Genomic DNA, 24,591 nt, shown 5'->3' with positions numbered 1-24,591 from the left:
CCTGGTGTGTCGTGTCCTGGGCTTTGGTCTGTGTGAGAAGACCTGCCTCTTTTCTCTGCTCCTTCTTGGCACATTCTCTGCATTGCTAATATACTATGTTTACTTAGTTACTTATATTCAGACCATAAGAGGATTTGAGACGGTGCGTAAGGAAATAGCTACACTTAAAAGGGTGGGGGCTGTGGCACATGGATGAAAGACTTAGCTGTGAGCTAAATAAATGTCAGTGCAAAAAGAAGTCCTAAGAGCTGCATGCTGTTGTTTTTAAGTAGAGTGGAATAGGTTTACTAGGAGAAGGAAATGTTTTTGGTTTTTTTTAAAAATAGTTTCATAAGGTAGTTATATAAGGGACTGTAACAGAACTTAAGCTTTAACAATAAGGTCTTGACTCTCTGTGGCAATAGTATGCTTGTAGGCAAGTGACTCCAGCATTAGCTAATGTGACCTTGCCAACAGCATCAAACACCCAGGTTCTGTCCACTCTATCCCTCAGCACATCAACCTGACCTGCAGTCTCCAGGGTTACACAACAGTGCTAGTAGCAGATGCTCTCCTCTCCATGTCTTTTTTAAAGATTAAAGTAAATCTTTTCTAGAAACCATTTCAAAGATTTCGTTCCTTCTATCTATTTGACAGAATTCCACAAACATGACCCTCTCTGAACCATCACTGTCTAGGGGAGTAGGATTGTCATATTTTTGTTGAGCACTGACTCTGGTCCTAAAACTGGCCATTTCAGAAGTTTATGACGGCTGGAGCAGAGTGAAGCTTCTTACAGATTGAGGCTCTGTAAGAAGATGAAGAAAGGGGTGGTGCTCAGTGGTTGAGCTCTTGCCTAGCATGCTTGTTCCTCTGAGTTATATCTGTAGTGCAGCAACAGAATTACATGAAAATAGAAGGGTGGGTGTTTGGTTTTTGTTTCTCTCTCTCTCTCTCTCTCTCTCTCTCTCTGGGTGTGTGTGTGTGTGTGTGTGTGTGTGTGTGTGCGTGCGTGTGTGTGAAATTGACACAAACTAGGGTCATCAGAGAAACGGGAACTTCAATTGAGTAACTATTTACATCGGATTGCCTTCAGACAAGTCTGTGTGGCATTTCTTAATTAATGTTTGATATAGAAGAGCCCAGACCACTAGGGCAGTGCCATCTCTGGGCAGGAGTCTAGGGTTATTGAGCAGGCAGAACAAGCCATAGGGAGAAAGCTAGTAAGTAGCCCCCTCCAGGGCCTCTGCTTCAGCTCCTCTTCAGGTTCCCGCCTTAGAGTGTTCCCCTGGGTTAAATTTGAAGCATCAAAATTTGCTACTCTGGGAAAAAAAGTTGGTTTAGGCTAGAAGAAGTTTCAGAGATATTCAGTGAATGTTTGTAAAGTCACCCTTTTCTCACTGGGACATTAGCAGGGTGACTTAGGGTGGGGTTGTAGGTTTACTGAAGAGTGTTATTGCAGGTACCTTTAACTAAACAGAAGAACTTGAAGGACTTGGTGTTTCTTACCAGCATTTGTTAGTTGTATTTGCTCCTTTGGAGTTTTTTATTGAGAAAAATTCTGATTTAGCACCCTAGTGCCTAGAAGTATTCAGTAATTTTGCTCAGGTGCGTAATGGGGGAGTGGCTGTATGTATTCACAAGATAGTCGTTGTTTTAAACAATTATTGATAGTATTTTATTGCTATAACTATTAGATTCAAACCCTCTATATATTTTAGCTTATTAGAAATCTAGTTTCTGCATTTCAATTAAAATGTAACTGCCTTCCTTGATTTTTCATGAACAAAATGAAATTTCACTTTCATTTGGGGTTTTTCTTCAGAAGATAGTTTGAACTTTGTGCTTTTTGGTAAGATTTTTTTGTTGTTTTTTTTTGACTGGTGATACATATAGCTCAATGAGTCAGAAAAGACGTTTTATACCCTTTTCAAACCTAATTGAATATAATTTGCAGAAATGTAAGTTAACAGTCTGTTCTCTAGTTAGGTTTTGATCATTAAAGGAAAGGAATATATATATGCACACATACATACATATGTATACACACATGCACGCGCACATGCCTTCTTCATTGTGCTAAGTACTTTAGCATCAAAGAAAGTAAAGTTGAACATTTTTTACTATGTAAGTAACAAGCCTGGAGACATGGCTCTTTGGTTTTGAGCGCCTACTTCTTCCAGAGGACCTGAGTTCAGTTCTAAGCACCCATATGAGGCAGCTCACCACTGCCTGTAGCTCTAGCTGCAGGTGAATCTGATACCCTCTTCTGACCCTCACAGACTCTGCACTCATGTGGCATATACTCACATATAAATATAAAGATAAGAGGAGGAGGAGAAGCAGCAGAAGCAGGAGAAAGAAGCAGAAGCAACAAGCAAACATTTTTTGTGGTGCAGAACTTAAGACAAAGAAAAGTGCTTCCATTGGGACCAATATTTGTTGCAGTTGAACTGAAGTCTAGATGACATAGATGACCAATGGAAGGAAGCATATCTTATTCAGTTCTAAAACTCAAACTGGGATCTAGACTTTCTTAAGACCTTTCACTTTATTTTGAGTTGATATAATGTATTTTCTTACCTTGTGCACTAGCCAGCCACTGTGGGACGTATGCTTTATTGTCTCAGCAGACAAAAGCATTGCAGCTTCAGAAAGACTAAGGCCATGTGTGAGTTGAAGACCAAGGTCTTGTTTTCAGGACGTTTCAGTCCAAGGTTCCTGCTGTGGAACTACACAAGTGTGCACTGACTAGACCAGATGCAGTGTTCCCAGAAGGCATTATTTTTAATTGTTGAGAAGGACACCCACCAAGTCACTGTGACAGTGAGTCTGATTAAGTTTCTGATATTAGCAGCTGGCCTAAATCCTAAATTAACTTTTGAATAGTTGACTTTGGAACTGTCCTTCCCCTCGATTTGGTGTGAAACACTTAGAGAAACCAAACTTTTGCCATAGTTTATTGGTTACAAACGTATAGCTCTGATAAATTTCTGAGTTCTTCTGTTCAATACTGGGAAATTGTGGGGTTTGCTCCATTGATGGTGACTCACTCAGCATTATTCATCTCTTGTCTCCCTATAATGAGTATTCGATGAACAGGAGGCTGTGTTTCCATTACCTCTGCTAATGGTGGAGAGCAGTGGTGCAGATAATCAAAATAGAATGATTTCTAACTGTCCTGAAGCTACTGGTGCCACCGGGGACAAGTTCTCATAGCACAGTAATTTCATTTGGAATATGAAGTGGATTGTTCCATAGTCAGTAGTGTTTTGATGATGCTTCTGTTGAAGTCACTGTGTGTATAGTGAGGATGTGCATGAGTTTAGGGAAGTAGTTTAAGTGCAAATCTTGGGTTTTTTATGTTTTAAAAAGATATGAATTATTAACTTTTTAGTGATTTTTGGTTCAAAAAGTTTCCTACAAATAATCTAAAAATTTTATCATGTGGATCTATTTTGGGTTCCCCTCCCCCCTTATGTAGGGAGCTAGAGTTAATCTTGGGATACTGATCCTCCTGCCTTGTTCTCCCAAGTTCTTTATAATTTACTATATCAAATGCCCAAGTTAAATGTTCCACATTCCCTTTGCCGTGGCCTATTTTAAAACAATGGGCTTTTTTTCCTACATATATAACTAAGAAAACATTTTATGTATGTGTGTTTACAGGTGGGCGTGGAAGCTAAAGGTCAATGTTGGGTGTCATTCCTAATTGCTCGCTACCTCAGTTTCTAAGACATTGACGCTCACTGAACCTAGAGCTTGCCAGTGTAGCTACCCTTTCTAGCTAGCAAGCCCAGGGATTCTTCTTTCACCACCTGTGTAGTGCTGGGTTCACAAATGTGCTGCTGTGCCCAGCTTCTTTGCGTGGACTCAGGGATCAGACTCCGGTCTTCATGCTTGTGCAGCAAACACTAGTGTCTGAGCCAGCTCCCCAGCCTATAAAACCAAAAACCAAACCAAAACAAACAAAAAAATTAAAAATATATAAATCTTATTTATTTAATCTATTTCTCTTCATTTGCTTGAAAGAAGCATTCATGTTTTCAGTAATTTTGAACGCTCGCTTCATTACATGCAGACAGTTTTACGATTGTTTGTCTGGCGATTGTTTTTGTAATTGTAGTTGTATGCTGATGTGTCATCATGAAGTGCCAAAAGTAACAGAGGATGAAGAGCCACCCACAGAGCAAGACAAGAGGAAAAAGATGGTGAGTTACAAGCCTAACTGCTCGTTCTCAGTGTGTCCGTCTGCCTCTATATCTGTCTAGTCATTCGTCCCTTGTTGGAGAATCCAAGTTGTCCGAGCTTTGCTCCTCAGACAGAGCATTCTGAGAGAGTTGATGCCTATCTAAGAAGAGCAGAAGTTTTACTCATTAAAAAAAATGAGTAAAACCTTATTTAAGTTAAAAAAAAACAAAAATATTTTGAGGAAACTGAATTTTTTCTCTATTATGTTGTTATCTCTTCAATGACCCTTCTTTGATCTGCATCATAAGATATTGTAAAATACCTTAATTGCTATCCACTAATTCTTGGTATCATAATCTGATCAGAATAAAGAACGGGAAGCTAAGAAACTTCTGAAATATATTGCCTTGAAATTTATTTATAATTCTTGATACTTACTTGGACCATGAATGTAAATAGACAAAGTAAGTGTTGGGAATATTTTCTGATCTCCTGGCTTCAGTACTTACTGTCTTCATTGTGCCTTCCTTCCTCTCTTGCAAAGTGACAGCAGCAATGTTTTCTAGCCAACGTTAGTGCCCAAGTGAACACATAACATTTGGAGTTGCTATGTGCTCTCATGATTTTTGCTTTGTTATTCTTTTCAGTATTCAGTTGTCTCGCCTTCATCTTCCAGGGCTTGATCCTGACCTTGTGGTTAATACCGCATTGCTCTAATAGCCTTCATTTAAACCCAGTCCAAGTTTAGTCCCTTTCATTTTCCTTTTACACGTAGAAACTATCTCCTTAAAGAATTGTTCTTGTTTTTCAGGGTGGGGATGGGGGGCTAATCTTTAAAGACAGCCATCTCTTTAGCCCAGGAATGATTCTTAACACCAAAATTTGAACCTTTTTGTGCAGTTATGTATGACCTTGAACTGATTACCTTGTCTTGTTTTGCCTCATCTGTGAGATCAGAAGGAAATTGGGTTAGTAGATTGCCATGACCTGTCAGCTAAAATCTTTTTTGATATATTTTTAAAAGCCATTAATGCCATTCTTTCTTTTCTGAATACATAGTGTTTATGAATATATCTCCAGAAACATCTCTTCTTTAAATTGAGACCTTAGGTGGACCCTACAATAGACCACACATTCTCTTTACTTACTGCAGTGAGAGGGCTCTGACCAAACTTCCAGTTCTTGCCCTCTTATTCCCAACTTTATAAGCATTGCACTTATCATTATTGCCACAGAAAAATGTGATAGCATTTTCCCTATAACATTCTGAATTATAAATAAATAATAGGTATTTTGTCGTTAGCTTAAATGTATGTTACATTAATTTTTCATAGTCTAGTAGATATTCTTAGCTAGTTAAACTACCCAAATCTGTGTTACATTTTGCAATTAATATTTAGCCATACTATATATAGTAGTTTATTTTTGTTCTAATTTTATTTTCAAATTTATTAATTTATTTTCTAATTTTATTATCTCAAAGATCAATGGAGGAACATAGTTTTATAAATAATATTTAGAATTCCTTTGCTTTAGTATGTGGTCTTGAAGTAAATATATATTGTGTTCTGTTAACATTTTCAGTGCCTTACTCTGAGGTATCTGGTAAAGATACTGGCTTTGAATGAAGGTGTGATTGCATCCGTAGCCATGAACACTATTGTGAAGGTAGTGTTCGTTTTCTCATAACCTTAAACCAAACACTAGTTTTATTCATTTCTTTAAGGACAAAAGTATAAATTGTTTAACTTTATCCAGTAACCATATTATTATACAGTAATATTTTTAACCTCAGAAGTTTTGAGAACCATCTAAAGATGTCATAGTTATTTTGAAGGCAAAGGAGATGATATAGATGATTTTGAATTACGATTTTTTTTTTAAACAAAAACCCAACTGTAACATGAGGGCCGGCTTGCTGGGGTTTCTGTCCCGCCCAGTACCCCAACAAGTCAGCAAGTCCCAAGGAAAATCACACGGAGTCTACATTAGGTTATAAACTGATTGGCCCATTAGGTCAGGCTACTTATTAGCTCTTATAACTTATGTTACCCCATTATCCTTATCTATGTTAGCACATGGCTCCATACCTTACTCAGCTGGGCAAGTTACATGCTGCCTCTTCGGTGGTCTGCGCAGGAGTGTGTGGAGCTTCCTGTTTTCCCAGAATACTCCCAGTCTCTTTGCTCCTCCCCTACTTCCTGTCTGGCTTTCCCACCTATACTGACTGCCTGGCCAATCAGCGTTTTATTAAAATATGATTAACAGAATACAGACAATTCTCCCGCATCACCCAACCCTTTTTTGTTTGTTTGTTTTTTTACTAATTTGGTTTAATTTGGTCTGATTTGGATCATTGTGTCGGTGGAGAGATTTGCTGGGCCGCAAAAACTTTACAAAGGACTGTACAGGACTCAATACAAGTATTTCTTTACTTTTTCCTTTTCAATGTTTTGAGAAGAGGTCTGTCTGCGTAGGCCAAGCTAGTCTGAAACTGACTGTGTAACCCAGACTAGCCTCAAATTTGTGATCCTTCTGTCTCAGTCTCCTGAATTCTAGGCTCACAGGTGTGTACCTCCACATGTGGCAAAGGAATACGTTTCTAAGAGCAGCACTTCAGTGTGTGTGGCATTGAGGGTACTGAGATTCAGGATGTCCCACCTGGGGCTACTCAAGTACCCTGACGGGTGGGTAACACTCCTCGTCAAGGGACTAAATTCCAACAATTTACTTTAAGGGTGTTAAAGAGCTTCATGCCATAAAGCAGAGCCGTGGTTCTCAACCTTGCTAACGCTGTGACCCTTATGTTGTGGAGAACCCCCCCAAACCATAAAATTATTTTCATGGCTACTTCATAACTAATTTTACTACTGTTATGAATTGTAATATAAATATCTGATATACAGGCTATCTGATATTTGACTCATTATGAACGGGTCATTCAACTCCCAAGGGTTTGTGACCCACAGGTAGACCCACTGAAGTAGAATGTGCTACAATGAGGCAGGCAGAAGCTGGTTTTCTGGGTAGAAAAAAACAGAATGAAGCAAAAACCAAGGACGAAAGTAGCTTGCTCTTTGTTCTCCTCCTGAGGTTCCTTGTGAGGCTTCGTAGGTAGAGGACCAATCTGGAGACAGTACCAGCTTCTGAAGGCCGTCTTTTGATGTGCCTGTTAGCTGCCTCGTCTGGATTTCTTGGAAGATCAGATTGAAAGCTTCTTGGTTAGCTACATCTTGGTGAAAGACATTTGAGGGACTTCCTCCCGTGTTGGGGACAGGAGAGTTTTCTGTAACATAGCTGCCTGTGGGTTGTGTAGAAGACTTCACTAACCCCCATTTTCTTTTACATTTTAAAAGGAAATTTTTTACTAGGAAGAAAAATACTGTAACTTCTTAGGTCTAAAACACAAATGAAAATATGATTGACTCATGTCATTGCCTCAGGGCCCTAAAGATCAACATGTTTTCATGGTTGCTTTGTTTGAGGATTTTCTTCAGAAAAGGACAAGATTAATACGTCAAACTTTTCATAGGTGATTTAGTATTTTTTAATTTTTAAAACTTTTGCGGTGCTGAGGACCAAACAGAAAGGTCCAGGTTCATTAGGGCAGGACCCATTCACTGGATCTCACCCTTAGCCTCTGCAGACTTTTGAGAAGTCGCTATATTTTGTCATAGATAGAATGAGAATTCCTTTTAGGAAATTAATCTTTTAATGCATTTTTCTTTATTCTTTTCATTTTGAGGAAAACAATTCTTGGAATATCAAGTGCAATTCAAGTATTTTATTTAAAATCTAAGCTTCATCTTTACAGATTATAGTTTAATAGTAAAATGTAGGTTTCATGCCATTTTTAATGAGAGTTAGGCTAATATGCTAACAATATTGCAATTTTCATATGTGAAATGATTTATTGTGCAGTTGTAAGTTAAGTTTTGAAACTAGTTTTGAATATATGTATGCTCTTTGGTATCTGCTCTTAAATTATTATTATTTTTATTCTTATTTTGAGACAGGGTCTCACTCTACAGCCCAGGCTTGTCTGTAGTTCACTGTGTAGACCAGGCTGGCCTTGAATTCAAAGATCAATCTGCCTTCTCTTCTGGCAGAGCTGAGATTAAGAGCATGGACCACCACACCTAGCCCATCTTATTACCATTCTTTATTTTTAAATTTTAAATTCTGTTATGTGTACAGTATGTAAGATTTGCATCAGCTGTAAAACGACCACCTCAGGGTACTTAGAATATGCATCACCTGTCATCCTTGGTTATTGTGCAGAAAATACTTAAAATCTGAACCTTTCAAAATGTCCATATTCTTTTCCTAATTTTTCTTTATAAGATAGGGTCTCAAGTAGCCCAAACAAGTCTTGAATTCTCTATGTATATCAAAGATGACTCTTAACCCTCCTGCCTCTACCTCCCAAGTGTTATAATTAGTGTCATGTGTTACCACTTTCAGCATCTTCATAATTTTCAATGTATGCTACATTACAGATCAGATATCTCTCAACCAAAATGTTGGGCCAGAAAAAGGTTTCAGATTTTTTTTTTAAATTTGTAGTATTTGTATTGATTTATAGCGCTTACCTAACCCAAAATGAACAAATATATTAAATTTTGGAGTATCCTGTGAGCGCTCAGAATTTTTTAATTTATGAATGCTTATCATATATTCACCATATTCCCCACATTGAACTTACTCCTTCTGTATGTCCAAACTTCTGACATCTTTTAGATGGCTCTAAGAAAACATCATTAATGAAACATGAGTTTATGCATATTGATGAGATAATTCTGAGGGTGAAAGTAAGATTTTGAGTATCTGCTGCTGTAAGTGACAGTCTGGTTTAATATATCTTTAGTAGTTACATAATTTAACAATGGCAGTATAAGTAACTTTATAGATTATTAAGCAGCACTGTTGGTGGGAGCAGTATAATATAGAAATGTCTGTCAAGGCACCATTTATTTGACTTAAAATAATGAAGTTGTTCGTGTTTTTACTTTTACTCTTTGGGCCCTTTGCTCTTGGGGGCCCACCACCCAGCTCCCAAATAAGTCACACACAGAGTCTTATTATTACTTATAAAAGCCTAGCCTTAGCTTGGCTTGTTTTTAACCAACTTTTTTTTTATTTTATCCCGATTACCTTTGCCTCCGGGCTTTTTCCTTTTCTTCTGTATATCTTACTTTTACTCTTACTCCATGACTGGCTGGATGCTGGCTGGATGCTGGCTGGATGCTGGCTGGATGCTGGCTGGATGCTGGCTGGATGCTGGGTGACTGGCCCCTGACATCCTCTTCTCCTCCTTTTTCTCTTGCTTCTTCTCTTCTTCTCCCAGATCTCTCCTTCTATTTATTTTCTCTGCCAGCCCTGACTATTCTTTCTCCTGCCTTATTGGCCGTTCAGCTCTTTTATTTTTTAAAGACCACCAGGCATTTTATTTATTTATCTATTTATCTATCTATTTATTTATTTATTCATTTATTTATTTGGTTTTTCGGAACAGGGTTTCTCTATACCTTTGGGGCCTGTCCTGGAAATAGCTCTTGTAGACCAGGCTGGCCTTGAACTCACAGAAATCCACCTGCCTCTGCCTGCTGAGTGCTGAGATTAAAGGTGTGGCACTACCACGCTGACCATCAGGCATTTTAGACAGGCAAAGTAACACAGCTTCACAGAATTAAAAATATGCAGCATAAACGAAAAAAAAACCCACATCTTTACATCATTAAACAAACGTTCCATAGCATAAACAAAAGCAATGTATTTTAAAATAATATTCTACATTTCCCTCTTTTTGTCTAAATAAAATGAAAGGTTTTAATGTTAACATAGTAAAACTCTATACAAAAAAAACAGTTATCAAATAAGAATTAATTTACAATATTTAGTCCCTTTGCATTTAGCATATTCAGAGAAAATACTACATGTAAAAATCTGAGATTAATAGTTGTCTTTTTATCCTATTTTCCTATACCTCCTAAATATAACAAACATCCATGACCCAAAAATAACAAAAGCCTCCCACAACCCAGCTCATAAGAATGTGGCTCTAGACTTCTTCTTGTTGAATGTGGGTGAAGGCATTTTTAGGGTCCTATGGAAAATTTGAGCTAATGATCAAGTCCTGGGAAGACCAGCAGTAACCTTTGTTGGTGGATATCATCTGTCAAGTTTCAGATACTCTCCCTGGATCAAACCAGATTCATATCTACCTGGAATGAATCCGCAGCCTCTTGTTTCCCATGGAAACAAAAGCAAAACCTCTTTTCCAAAGCATTTTTGATTTCCATTTGACAAATAACTGCTTTTGACTTTTTTAAAGTTAGGACATTCCTAAAGTACATAGTCTGGTTTATTCCACAGTCCCTCTTTCAGTCCCAGGTCTCTTCAGCTGTCCTTCGCTTTTCAGCAATCAAAAAATTCAAAATCAATACAATATTATACAAGATCCAGACTCTCTGTGTATTTCTCAACATTATGTGGCCTTTTTCTTGTACTCTTACTGTCTCTTAAGACTTTACTATCTTATTTTTAATCTATTTATTTCTTTCTATTACTATACCCATTTTCTTTCTTAAGCTACACACATTATAAAACACTGGAACCTGTTTTTTTCCATCTGGACCTCTTTTACTGTATATCTTTTATCTTTCTTTGATTGTGTGAGCAAACTTTAGACTGTTAAACTAGACCTGAGTCGTTCATTCTGCTCTATGTGCTGGCTCCGCCCACTCTTGAGGCTTGTTGTGAAAGCCAAGCCAAAGCTTGTGTGTTACCGGGTAGAGCTCTATACTATACTACTGATGCTTGCCTGGGGCAGACATTTTTTACATAGTTTTTGTTTCTATTTGGCGTGTAAAATGCTGTTCTCTGCTGTACAGCAGGTTTTCTTGCTTTTTTTTCTTTTTGACAGGGTTTTGCTGTAGCTTTGTTGTCTATCCTAGAACTAGCTCTTGTAGACCAGGCTGGCCTCGAACTCACTGAGATCTGTCCGCCTCCCGAGTGCTGGAGAGATTAAAGGCATGTGCCACCACTGCCTGGCTCTACAGCAGGTTTCTTAAAGGTACTTTTTTTTTTTTAAGCTTTCTCGGACTCTAGATAGATATTTGAGTCCCATGTTGGTACACCAAAACGTTCTTAGTTAATTTTTTTACTCTTTTTACACTTTTGGCTTTTGTGGGGACCCACCACTCAGCTCCCAAATAAATCACTTGAAATCTTATAAAAGGCTGGCCTTAGCTTGGCTTGTGTCTAGCCAGCTTTCCTCAACTTTAATTATCCCCATCTACCTTTTGCCTCTGGGCTTTTACCTTTCTCTATTTCTGTATATCTTACATTCAGTATTACTCCATGGCTAGCTATGTAACTGGGTGACTGGCTCCTGATGTATTCCTCTCCTTAGTCTCTTGTTCCTCTCCCCTTCCCAGATTTCTCCTTCTATTTATTCTCTGTGCCTGCCAGCCCCACCTATCCTTTTTCCTGTCTCCCTTTGACTCTTCAGCTCTTTATTAGACTAGACCATCATATGTTTTAGACAGGCAAAGAATCACAACTTCACAGAGTTAAACAATATAGCATTAAAAAGTAACACTCCTTATCTAGATGGGGAAGTCAAGGCACAGCGAAGCTATCGTTTGCTTAGGGTCATAGAGTCAGGTAAAGAACAAATTAAAGAGTAGCTTTTCTTTTTCTTTTTTAAAATATAGTGAACTATAGGGTCTACTTTGATTCTTTTACATGTATTTATCCTGTTGTCCCAATGCCATTTGTTGAAGAGACTGGCTTAGCTTTTACTCCAGTGTTAGACACTATTAACTACATGGCTGTAGCTATATGAGTTTCTTTTTGGATTTGCTGTTTTATTGGTCTGCATGTCTTTTTTTTATGCCAGTAAATGTTTTGTTTGTTGCTGCGGACCTGGTGTGCAGCATGGAATGACCTTAACTCCTGATCTCTCTTTACCTCTACCTTTCAAATTCTGGGATTACAGGTGTGTGCCATCAAGCCAGCTTGCATGCTGTCTTTTTTCTGCCTTGCTGTCTGCCCCTCTGACTGTGTCTTATAGTTTGAAATCAGATATTGTGATGTTTCCAGCATTACTCTTTCTACTTAGGTTTGCTTTGGCCGTTTGGTTTCTTTCTGTTTCTGTATAAGATTACAGATACAAGCTATTCCTCTCAGCTTCATGTTAGATCTTAACCAAAACCCTGAACTCTGGCCTTTCTCGTCATTGTAGCTACTTTCTTTTCTTCTGGTAACTTTATTTTATACTTTTGTATGGAATACTATGTTTTTAGTCATATTTTTTTCTTTTTACTCATTTGATGTTTTTACTTTTGGGAATAACTATAGCTTTCTTCCCAGGTAATACCTACAGATGTCTTGGTCTGGGAGTTGTGTATATAGACTATTTTCTAAAAGTTCCCCTTCTTCATTTGGTGAGTAGTCAGGTTTGAAAACAACTAGAATGGGAGCCAAACCCCTTGGCAGTCTTAAGACCTCCACCAACCCTTCCAACTTTCCTTCCCATCTTGTGTCTCACACTGGCTAACATGAATGACTTATCTTCACAGAGCTATGTAGTAGGACTTTTTTTCTTGGAACTGTCAGCTCTCCAGTAATGACATGGACACTTATTATTAATTATGAAAGTTTGACCAATAACTTAGACTTGCTTCTAACTACCTCTTTTTTCTTAAATTAACCCATCTTTTAATCTGCATTCTTTTATGTGACTCAGTTACTTTACTCTGTACTGCCTATGCTGCTTTTTTCAGTCTCCTGAAGTCTCCGCACTTCTTCCCAGCATCCTCTGCTGGAAATCATGCCTAGCTATTGACCATTCAGCATTTTATTAAACCAGTCATAGTAACACATCTTCACAATATACAAAAAGATTATTCTATAACATGTCTCCCTTTTTTCTAAATAGAAAGCAAAGCTTTTAAGCCAAACACAGTAAAACTATATACAATAAAAGCAATTATCAGAGTTGCATTTAATAATTAATACAAAGTATTAATTAATTAATGAAAGAGTTACATTTATAGTAATTAATACAAAGTATTAATTAATTAATAAAAGAGTTACATTTATAGTATCCAGTCCATTTGTATTTGACAAATTTGATGAAAGTACTGTATTACCTTTCCTATCTTGAATTAGAAGTTTTGTCTATCATCTTCTCTGAAGTAGATTGGTGCTGCCAGAAGCAGACACGTCTCATTGTCATAAGAAAGATTTATGTTGTTAAAGCATCTTAAGTGTCATAACTGTAGATCTCTGAAGTGTTTGAAGACCACCTATTTATCTAAAATATATCTCTATTTGACCTTGACTACAAGTTTGATTGTTATAGGTGACTATCTACTAACTACTAATGACTGACTACTAATCTGCATTTCGTAATTAACCTAATAGTTTGTAATAATAACTTTCAAGGACTAGGAATTTACATTACAATGTTAAATTAGCTGCATAGGTACAATACCTTAAACAAGAGTAGAAACAAATGTAGTTTGTTTTAACAAAGATAACCTTAAAATTATATCAATATACAAAAATATTTTAAATAAGAGCAGAAACATATACACTGTAATAAAAATAGCCTTAAATTTGTATCAGTATGCAAAAATCCATAGGAACATAAAATATTTAAGACTAGTCGTTGCTTTTTTAGTTTAAAAATAGATTCTATAATTTATCCTTTAATTCTGTCATTTATATATCTCCACCCCTCCCCCCTTTTAGAACAAGATCCCTGAAATCCATGAATCTAATCTTTGCTTAGTTTCCTCTCTGACCATGCCAATAACAACTTGTAACCAACCCTCCTAGATGATGGCAAATATTCATAACCCACTGACTGACCAAACACCGCCCACCCCACCTCTTGAGAATGTGGTTATCATGTTCTTTAGACTGCTTCCTGCTGTCTGGGGGACGATGGCATCTTGGCATCTTTTGGTTACCTTGAGAAAAGAAGGATAATGATCAAGTCTTGTCAAGAACAGTTTGTGAGACTCAGCCATCTCAGCCAGCAGCTTCGAAGCTGTTCTGGATGTAGAACTCTGATCAAACTGCATCAGAGGCACTCTCAGAGTCTGGACCAACTGGGTTGTCTGTTTTCATTGGTGTCTGGTCCCCTTGCTCTGAAAACACAAACTTTTATAAGTAGCATGCATATCTGCATTACCACAGGTGTGGAATGTGTGGTATGCACAAGTCACCTAAAGATGATTTTTATTCTATGTACAGGTAAGAGGCATCTGTCAATTTTATGAGTTTGTTTGTACTGCAGAACCAAACTGTAATATAAATCTCTGTCCATGCCTTATGATAGGATGACATGTTATAATAAGTTATAAGGACTCTGTAGCCAAAAGATTTATCATGTCTCATCTCATCTTGGAGTTGTTCTCATGTAGAGGGATCAGCTTACAGGACACCTGTCCTGTAGTTGTTTTTGCCTTCCTCCTCCATGTCTGTAGCAAGATACTCAAGAGTATCAAATCTGATTGCTATTAATCTGGAAGGAATCCACAGCCTTTTGTTTCCTGGGGAAATAAAAGCATAACCTCTTCCCCAACATAATACATTTTTTTATCTCAATTTTAAAGTTAAAACATTTCTAAAGACTATGGGTTGGTTTAATTCAGCATTCCCTTCCACAATCCACTGTCTCTCAGCAGCTATTGTCTGTTCATTAGCATTCAAAAAATTTAAAACTAACAAAACACCATATAAGGTCCAAGTTCCCTGTGTTAAAATATTTTTTATCCTTATGTGACTTACGGTTTTTTCTTCTCTCTTTGAAAGCTTTATTGTCTTAAACTATTTTTTTATTGCTGTCTATATCCCTTTTCCTTTTTTACTTATGCCTGCATACGTTGTTAAATGCACTGTAACTGTTTAGAGGTTTTTTTTCCATCTAAACCTGCTTCACTGTGTATCTCTAATTTTTTTCTGTCTTCATGAACAAAATCCCAAACCACCACACAGCTGGCAGTGGCCAGGAGAGGCATCTCTGCAGAATGCATGAAGGACTGCAGGACTAGGAAGCCCCAATTGGCTCTATTTTTGTGTGTTTAGAAACTTTTTTAAGCTTTCAAGGTCTTACATGGATGCCATTTATATTATATTAGATGCCATTTGTAGTCAGACTTTTTTCTCCGGCATTGTCAGTTCACCAATAATGGCAGGGATACTTATTGTTAATTTTGAAAGTTCGGCTGATAGCTCAGGTTTGTTTCTAACTACCTCTTATAATGTAAATTAACCCTTATTTTTTAATCTACATTCTTTTCCATAGCTCAGTTACATACTTAGTACTGCCCATGCTGCTTCTTCCTGCCTTCTCTTTTCTCTGCCCTTCTTCCCAGCATCCTCTGTGCCTGGAAATCATGCCTAGCTAGTAACCATTGAACTTTTTGTTAAACCAATCAGAGTGACACATCTTTATGGTGTACAAAAAGATTGTTCCACCAGAGAGTTACTCTGGACTTTCCACCTGGAGTGGCCCTTTATCTACTTTCTCTTCCTTCAGCATTCTCATTTGCACCTTCATTCCTGTGAAAGTCCATCTGCAAACCCTTCCACTACCATCAACATCATTTTCTGTGGCAGATGGTTCGTTTTAGTACACTGTTAACCACCCAGTTCTCTTGGTTTTTATGAGGATTCATTCTGGTGTTGTAACTGTGGGTTTTGACAAATGTATAATGGCATATGTCTTAGTTACTGTCCTATTGCTATACAGAGACACCATGACCAAGGAAGCATTTAATTGGGGATTTGCTTATAGTTCCATGTTATCATCATGGTAGGAAGCAGGGTGACAGGCAGGCGTGGTGCTGGAACAGTAGCTAAGAGCTCACATCTAATCTGTAAAATGGAGGCATGGGGGAGAGAGAGAGAGAGAGAGAGAGAGAGAGAGAGAGAGAGAGAGAGAGAGACTCTGACTGAGACTGAGACTGACTAGGTCTGGTGTGGGCTTTAGAAACCTCAAAGCCAATCCCCAGTGACACACCTACCCCAACAAGGACACACCTCCTAATCCTTCCTAAACAATTAGTTCTACTGAACAATTAGTTCTACTGACTGGGAGCCAAGCATTCAAATGTATGACTCTTGGGGGCCATTCACATTCCAGGCATATTTTCCACCCATTCATCTCTTCTCTCTTTTTACTGTCTGTATAGTTTTTGCTTTTCTAGACTGTTATACTTGGACAACATGGAATTACAAAGATTTTTACCATCAGAAAGTTAAAGCTGGTCACGAGATTCTGGTGCAGATAAAGGGTATTGCCATACTGCTTGGTGTGGAAGGTAGCTGGGTCTGCTGCTACTCCAGTCCACTGGATCTCCTCCTTGACTGCTCTGGGGAGGTGTCAGTCAACAAAGTTGCTTATGATTAGAAGTTGAGAGATGTTTCTCTCTGCTCTTAGAGGTTCTATAGAGCCTAACAGGATTAATTTGTCCAGCTACTTGGGCCACAAGAACAGAACAAAGATAGACAATCTTCTTTTTCTAGCTCCTATAATCTTGGAAAATTAAGTCCTAGTAACAACTCCTTCTAAGTTTTGAAACAGACTCTCATTATGACACCCCAATTGATGTTCAGTCTCAGCTTCCCAGTTGCTGGGATACCAAGCATGTGCCACCCTGGCTAATCAAGTCCATTCATTATTCTATATAGAGCTATCTCTTAGCATCTAATTCTGCATCCCTCATTGAACTCTGGTAGATGTAGCAGGTTTCTCCAGTGCTTGACATATAGCGGGGGGTGGGGGAGAGATATTCCTGAGTGTGTGAATGAGTGGGTCTCTGTTTCTTGTGTCTTTTTAATGGTTTTTATTGAGCTATATATTTTTTCTGCTCCCCTCCCATCTTCTCCCCTCCCCTTCTACCCTATTCCATGATCCCCATGCTCTCAGTTTACTCAGAAGATCTTGTCTTTTTCTACTTTCCATGTAGATTAGATCTATGTATGTCTCTCTTATGGTCCTCTTTGTTGTCTAGGTTCTCTGGGATTGTGAGTTGTAGGCTGGTTTTTCTTTATGTCTAAAAGCCACTTATGAGTAAGTATATATTATATTTGTCTTTCTGGGTTACCTCACTCAAGATGATGTTTTCTCGATCCATCCATTTGCCTGCAAATTTCAAGATGTCATTGTTTTTATCCCCGCTGTGTAGTACTCCATTGTGTAAATGTACCACATTTTTCTTATCCATTCTTTGTTTGAGAGGCTTTTAGGTTGTTTCCTGATTCTCGCTGTGACAAATAATGCTGCTATGAACATAGTTGAGCACATGTCCTTATGGTATGAGTGAGCATCTTTTGGGTATATACCCAAAAGTGCTATTGCTGTGTCTTAAGGTAGGTTGTTTCCTAATTTTCTGAGTAATCACCATACTGATATTCAAAGTGTACCAATTTGCACTCCCACCAGCAATGGAGGAGTGTTCCCTTTACCTCACATCCTCCCCAGCATAAGCTGTCATCAGTGTTTTTGATCTTGGTCATTCTTACAGATATAAGAATGGTACGGGAGAATTGTCTGTAATCTGTCAATCATATTTTAAATAAATGCTGATTGGCCAGGCAGGAAGTATAGGCGGAAAAACCAGACAGGAAGTAGAGGTGATGCAATGAGGAAACTTCCTCCCACTCCTGCCCAGATCACCAAAGGAACAGTATGTGAGCTGACAGCTGGAAAAGGTACTGAGCCACATGGCTAACACAGACAAGAATTATGGGTTACTGTAAGATGTAAGAATTAGTTAATAAGAAGACTGAGCTAATGGGCCAATCAGTTTATAATCTTATGGAGTCCTGTGTGTGATTTTCTTTGGGGCTTGCCAACTGTGGGATACCGGGCGGGACAGAAACCCCAACAAGCTGGCCTTCATGTTACATAAGATGGATTGATTTGCATTTCTCTGATGACTAAGGATGTTGAGCATTTCCTTAGTGTTTTTCAGCCATTTTAGTTTCCTCTGTTGAGAGTTCTCTGTTTAGGTCTGTACTCCATTTTTTTTGTTGAATTATTTGTACTTTTGATGACCAATTTCTTGAGTTCTTTGTATATTTTGGAGATCAGCCCTCTGTCTGATGTGGGGTTGTTGAAGGTCTTTTCCCATTCTGTAAGCTGACGTTTTGTCTTGTTGACCGTGCCCTTTGCTTTACATAAGTTTCTCAGTTTCAGGAGGTCCTATTTATTAATTGTTTCTCTCAGTGTCTGTGCTACTGGGGTTATATTTAGGAAGTGGTTTCCTGTGCCAATGTGTTCAAGTGTGCTTCCCACTTTCTCTTCTATGAGATTCAGTGTGGTTGGTCTTATGTTGAGGCCTTTCATCCATTTGGACTTGAGTTTTGTGCATGGCGATAGATATTGATCTATTTTCATTCTTCTACGTGTTGATATCCAGTTATACTGGCGCCATTTGTTGAACATACTTTCTTTAAGTCTCCTGATTTTAATAAAACCAATTAATAGGGAATCATTTTGAGTAGGTAGTACCTCCTGGAACTGTCAACAATTCTTGTCCATCTATAAAGCTTTTATTTCAGCGTATGTTGATGTATTTAACTATTACTCTGCTTGCATTTATAGGGATATTAATTTTTACTCCAATAGTTTAGAGAATACTTTTGTATTTAAAATCTGTTTCCATATTTTATTTTTAATATTTTACTCTATTTTTTAACTTCTATTTTATTAGCATTGGTGTTTTGCTTTCATGTATGTCCTTGTGAAGGTGTCAGATTCCCTGAAACAGGTTACAGATTGCTATGAGCTGCCATGTAGGTACTAGGAATTGAACCTAGGTCTTCTGGAAGAGCAGCCAGTGCTATTAATCACTGAGCCATCTCTCCAGTCAGTCACCTGCTTCCATATTTTCCATCATTTCCTCCATATTTGCTAACATCAACATGATTCCTTGTTTTGAGAAATTTTTAAAGATTTTATTTGTATTTTGTTTTTATGTGTATTTGTGTAAGTGTAAGTCACATGTTTGCATTGCCTACATGGGTCAGGATCCTCTGGAACTACAGTTAAGGATGGTTGTTACCACCTGATGTAGGTGCTGGGAACCGAACTCTCATTCTCTACAAAAGCAGGAAGTGCTAAACCATCTCTCCAGCCCCAGCAACATATTTCTTAAATTTTAATATTAAATAACTGTTTAGAAAGTAGTACAAATTACTATTTCTCATTCTGCAATAGTATAGCAAGCACTATTACTGTTATTTTCATATATCTGTATACTACATATGTCCATATGTGTTGTCACATGTAATTATATCACCTACCACCAAATCAGATCTCTTAAGGCTCAGATCTCTTAAGGCTCAATTATTAAAAGTCTGAATCCTTCAGAATACATAAACATGTTTTTTTAAAAAAAATATATAAATTCTCACACTCCGCAATTCTGTGCTTGCTCTTAGACAAGCAGCACGCAATCCTACCTGCTGTAGTTGTGTAACTGCTTCTCTTGACCTGTACTCAGTGGCAGTCAAGTCCCTCTTCCAATTGGAGCAGTTTTCTTTTGTAGTACTCCCACGACTGCATCTTCAGACGGTCAGCATATGCAAGAAAGCATTCATCCTTATAAGCAGTGTTTCCTCTGCTGCAGGGTATTCCTTTCCACAGTCTCTGTCTGCTGGTGTATTTGATCAGCAGTGTACATACTGTATTAAAAAACCTTTCCCTAGTATTAGATTATCAACGAGCTGATTTTTTTTTAAAGGAAAGTTTTTCTTGTGTCTAAGTTTTGCAGTCTGTATTTTTTTTTTCTTAAAATTTGCAACTGTGGCCAGGCAGAGGCAGGTGGATCTCTCTGAGTTCAAGGCCAACCTGGTCTACAGAGTGGGTTCCAGGACAACTAGAACTACACTGAAAAACAAACAAAGAAAAAAGACAAAAAAGTCAACTATTACATTGTTATCTAGATGTACAAAGTGCCCTTTGAGACTGTATAACTTCATCTAAGACTAATTTTATAAAAAAATTGTAAATACTTCACAGTTGTGGACTTAACGTTGTTTTCCCTGCAAACAAGACCTTTCTGATGGTGTGCATCATGGAAGCAGGAAGCCTGAAAGTTCCAGGCCAGTCTTGACTACACAGTGAGATGCCAACTCAGCCAAAGGTCCTGTGAGAGAGTAGCTGTCCAGCGTGATCTGGGTTTAATACCTCAAGTGCACTCACTTATTAAACCAACATTGATTGTAACTCAAATTCTAGAAAAACTCTTGGAATAGGCAGCTCAGCCTTCAAAAACTGCAGAGTTGTCAGTGACATTAAAATGGGATAGAAAGTAATGAATTGAAGTAATCCAACTGAGATGTAATAAAGACACAAATTGATAACCAGACACCCTTCTGAGACAGCAAGTTTTCCTTAGATGGAACTAAAATGTTAATCAAAAAATGGTTTGAGATCATAGAGGTCAAGATCCCCCACAGCAGGCTACATAAGGGTAATCATAGATACTGGGAAGGAAAAGACTATAGAGCAGGGCTTTGGAGTTTAATAGAGCAGTGTCTTTTAACCTGTTTTTATTTTATCTTCTCTATTTTATTTGAAACTTAAAACTGATTGCCTGCTGATATCAGTATTGTTCTTGATTATTGCAGGCTGTCTTACTGTTACCTCCTTATTTAGTTGAATTTTACTAAAAATCTTAATCAGTAGATCTGATACTGCTGTTTGCTTGTGTTGCAATGTGTGGTACTAACTGGATGTAATAAAAACACCCAGAGCTGTGGGTGAAGAATTGGCCCCCACATGGAAAAAGTCTCTTTTGACTAAATACAGATAACACATCTGGGAACACTAGGCTACCTCCATCATAGCCCTTTTTTGTCTTCATTTCTGACTTTCCCATCTACCACCTTTCTCCTGGCTTTTACTGGAGGAAAAACTTAATATCCTGTTCAAAACTTTGCTCTCAATATGGGAACTGTTATCTTAAAAGGGATTTTGAAAATATAAGTGACCTATATTATTAACTTAACGCAATAAAATGATTACAGACATGAAATACTATTTCCCCAAGGAAACCTTTATCAATGTGGAATGTACCTTCCCAGTATTTTATTTGCACATATAATTATAGGATCTTTTGTATTTTGTAGGTTAGAAATGCTATGTTATATTAACATATACTTAAATATAATAGAATATTATATATTAATATATATTTATATTCTATATATAATCTGATATTTCTCTGTATTTCATAAGTTAGAAATATATTACCATATTTATATAAATATATTGATGTATTTATATATTACATATAATATTGTATTTCTCTATATTTATATATATTCTATTAAGTGTTTGTTAGGTATAAATATACAGATATATTTCCTTGAATATCAGTTTGGATTTGCATCGTTTCTTTTAATGTTTGCACATAGTGAAATTCTGTTGAATGAATTTCCATCTCACCCCCATACCCTGAGTATTGAACCCAGGGCCTTATATCTATTCGGCAGTTACTCTGCCACTGAATTACATTCTTGTTCCCTCGTGTACCTTGAGCAGCTATTCTTTAGACAGTTCCTGCAAAAGCTTGAGGACCTGAGTTCTATTCCAAGCACTCACATAAAAAGCCCGGCATGGTAAATCTAGTTGTAGGGAAATTCTTTAGGGCTTGCTAGCCAACCTGTGGGCTCCAGGACCAGCCAGGTTAGCCTAAAATTTTATGCCTTTTTTTTTCTTTCAGCATCATTTGAATACAAGAGAGTAGTTGACATTAGTAACCATAGTGATTCAGATTTGGGTGTTTGGCATACATTATTCTTGAAAGGACAGCCTGTCACCTTAAGGAAAACAGTGAATAGTATATGTTGCTTACTGCTAAATTTGGACAATAAAGCAAAATTTGAATTTTGGAAATCATATATATTTTATTCCCCTGAGTTTGATAGCACCCTATTTATTTTTCACATGTACCTAACAGTGATATTAAGTTTAGAATATTTTGATAGTAAAATATTTTCAATATTTACATAACTCAGTGGACCTGTATTTTGTAAATGACTAGTATTAAATTCATTGTTTAAAAAATCATTCAAGGGTAAAGGGTTTATTCAAATGGCAAGATAGATAGCCCAGTAGATTTTAAAGTGACAGAGAATGGAAAGTTCACAGTATGGTTTGAGATTTCTTGTTAACTCACCTTTAAGAAAATACTACTTGAGAGTTTTATAGTATATTTTAAAATACGCCTGTAATGATCTAAAATGCTTTTAAACGTCCATTCTTTCAGTTACATATCCAAGAAGGACTGGTGGTTTATTTTTGTTTGTTTGTTTTTCTGTTAATTTAACCCAAGTTTGTAGGACAAAAATAGATGTGAAGATTTATTTTTTTCCTGTTAGAACGAATGTTGCAGGAATTTGTAATCCTTTAATAGCTATAGATGCATGTCTTAAATGATTTCGACTTTGATAAGCAAAATTACATTCTGTTCAGAAAATTAGAATGCAGGCTGTCAGAATTTCTTTAAATAACTGGGATTCTTGCCAGGCCTGTGGTGCAGGTCTATAAACCAGCAGCAGGCTTAAGGCAGGAACTCTGTGAGCCAAGCCCAGCCTGGCTGCATGGAAGTTAAATCCTGTCTCAAAAACAGAAAGAATCTTAACTTTTGTGTTTTTAAATTAGTCCTAAAACTCAGCTGCTGGGGACAAGGTGGTTTGTGGGGCTATGAGACTCAGTAAACAAATCATGTACCTTGCGAGCACCGGGACCCAAGTTTATCTCCAGAACCCATGTGAAAATGCTGGGCATTGTGCCATCCTTTCAACCCCAGTGCTGGGAAGACAGGCAGGAGGGTCTGGGACTTAAGGGCAAGCTAGTCCAGCATAACTAGTGAGCTCCTGACCAATGAGAGCCCTGTCTCAAAGGAGGTGAACGGTGTTCCTGAGGATGACATTTGAGGTTGTCCCCTAGCCTCCACATGCACGTTCCACATGACTACCTGTACCTGCACTTTTTAAGCCCCTCCTCTCTAGTGGTCAAACTCAGGGCTTCCTGCTTTCGAGGCATACACTTTACCAAGTGAACTGAGTCCCCAGTTCCGAAAAAGAGGTTTTAGTTTCCTACTACCCCTGCTCTCTTTCTTCCTCCTTCTAATAAAGTCTCTTGTAGTTGAGGCTGACCTTGAATCTGCAAGTGTAGCCAAGGATTACTGAAATAATGAACTCCTGTGTCTATGTTCTGGCTGCTGGGATTACATGAATATGAACCATTACCAATTTTGTGTGATGTTAGAAATTGGATACAGAGCATCATGTATGCTGTGCAAGCTACACTCCCATCCCCCCCTTTTTAAACAGGGAGGGTATCGTCCAGTTTAGACTGACCCAAATTTGCTGTGTATCCAGAATGACCTTGAATGATCTTCCTCCCTCCATTTCCCACGTCCTAGGTTTATGTGTAACCTACCATACTCAACTGTTTACTTTTATTTTTCTTCCTTTCGTTATTTAGAGAGTACTTTATTAGTTTCTGTAATCAGAGCAGGAAAAGGTTTGCAAGAAAACATTCAAGATTGCATGTAGTCACACTGTATACTCTAGAGTAGGAGAGGGCTTCCTGGCATTTTTTTCCAACTCCAGGACCTCACCCCATCACTCACCATTCAGTTATTGACAGACTTATTTCTTCCAATGCATAGTCGTGCCATTGCTTATGTTCACATGCTCAGCTCGATTGACTCGAATCTGAGTCACAGAAATTTTCTCTTGTGTGTTTCACCTGCCCGTCTGATATGGGGTTCCCTCTGTATGCTGTGATTACCATTAATGAATAAAGAAAGCTGGCTTGAGCCTCTAGCAGGACAGAACAGAGGTAGGCAGGGATAACTAAACTGAATGCTGGGAGAAAGAAGGTGGAGTCAGAGAGAAGCTATGGAGCCACAGCCAGAGACAGACATGCTGAAACTTTGCCTGTAAGCCACAGCCCCTGACAATACACAGATTAATAGAGATGGTCTAGTTTAGGATAGAAGAGTTAGCCAGAAATACACTTAAGCTATTAGCCAAACAGTATTGCAAATAATATGGTTTTTGTGTGATTATTTTGCTTCTGGTGGCCTCCTATAAGCAACACCCATTCTCGCTCCCTCTAACTCTATCATATCTCCTCTGTCATAACACACACAGTTCACATTCCTTATTTCCAGCTACTCAGTACAGCCATTTTTAACAGTTGAGTGTAAAATTGTTTGCTTGTTTGTTTTGAGCCACAATCTCACTGTGTTTCTGGGCAGGCCTCAAACTCACAGATTCTGCACTTTTTTGGATCCTGAATGTTCATGTCACTATAACAGTTGGAGAGTGGCAGTCTTTGTTTAGGAAATTGACCTTGGGTAGTCAGTGTACCCC

General features: G+C 37.9%; 1 protein-coding gene across 6 annotated transcripts in view; it reads left to right on the top strand.

Annotated features, from left to right (window-relative positions):
- Ipo11 (importin 11) overlaps nt 1–24,591 on the top strand; it is a 172,799-nt gene that overhangs the window by 138,814 nt on the left and 9,394 nt on the right. For 5 of the 6 annotated variants that reach the window (XM_085676742.2, XM_087896878.1, XM_048442968.3 and 2 more), the window contains one exon: nt 4,106–4,190. In XM_085676742.2, coding sequence (XP_085532868.2) covers nt 4,106–4,190 — 85 coding nt within the window. Of the gene's footprint in view, nt 1–4,105; nt 4,191–12,546; nt 12,621–24,591 lie in introns of all 6 variants that reach the window. The other variant, XM_087896880.1, reaches the window with a different exon arrangement.

This window comes from Myodes glareolus, chromosome 15, assembly GCF_982192425.1.
Source record: "Myodes glareolus chromosome 15, mMyoGla1.1, whole genome shotgun sequence".
NCBI classification, from domain to species: Eukaryota; Metazoa; Chordata; class Mammalia; order Rodentia; family Cricetidae; genus Myodes; species Myodes glareolus.
This window is presented reverse-complemented; position numbering and strand designations above follow the sequence as displayed.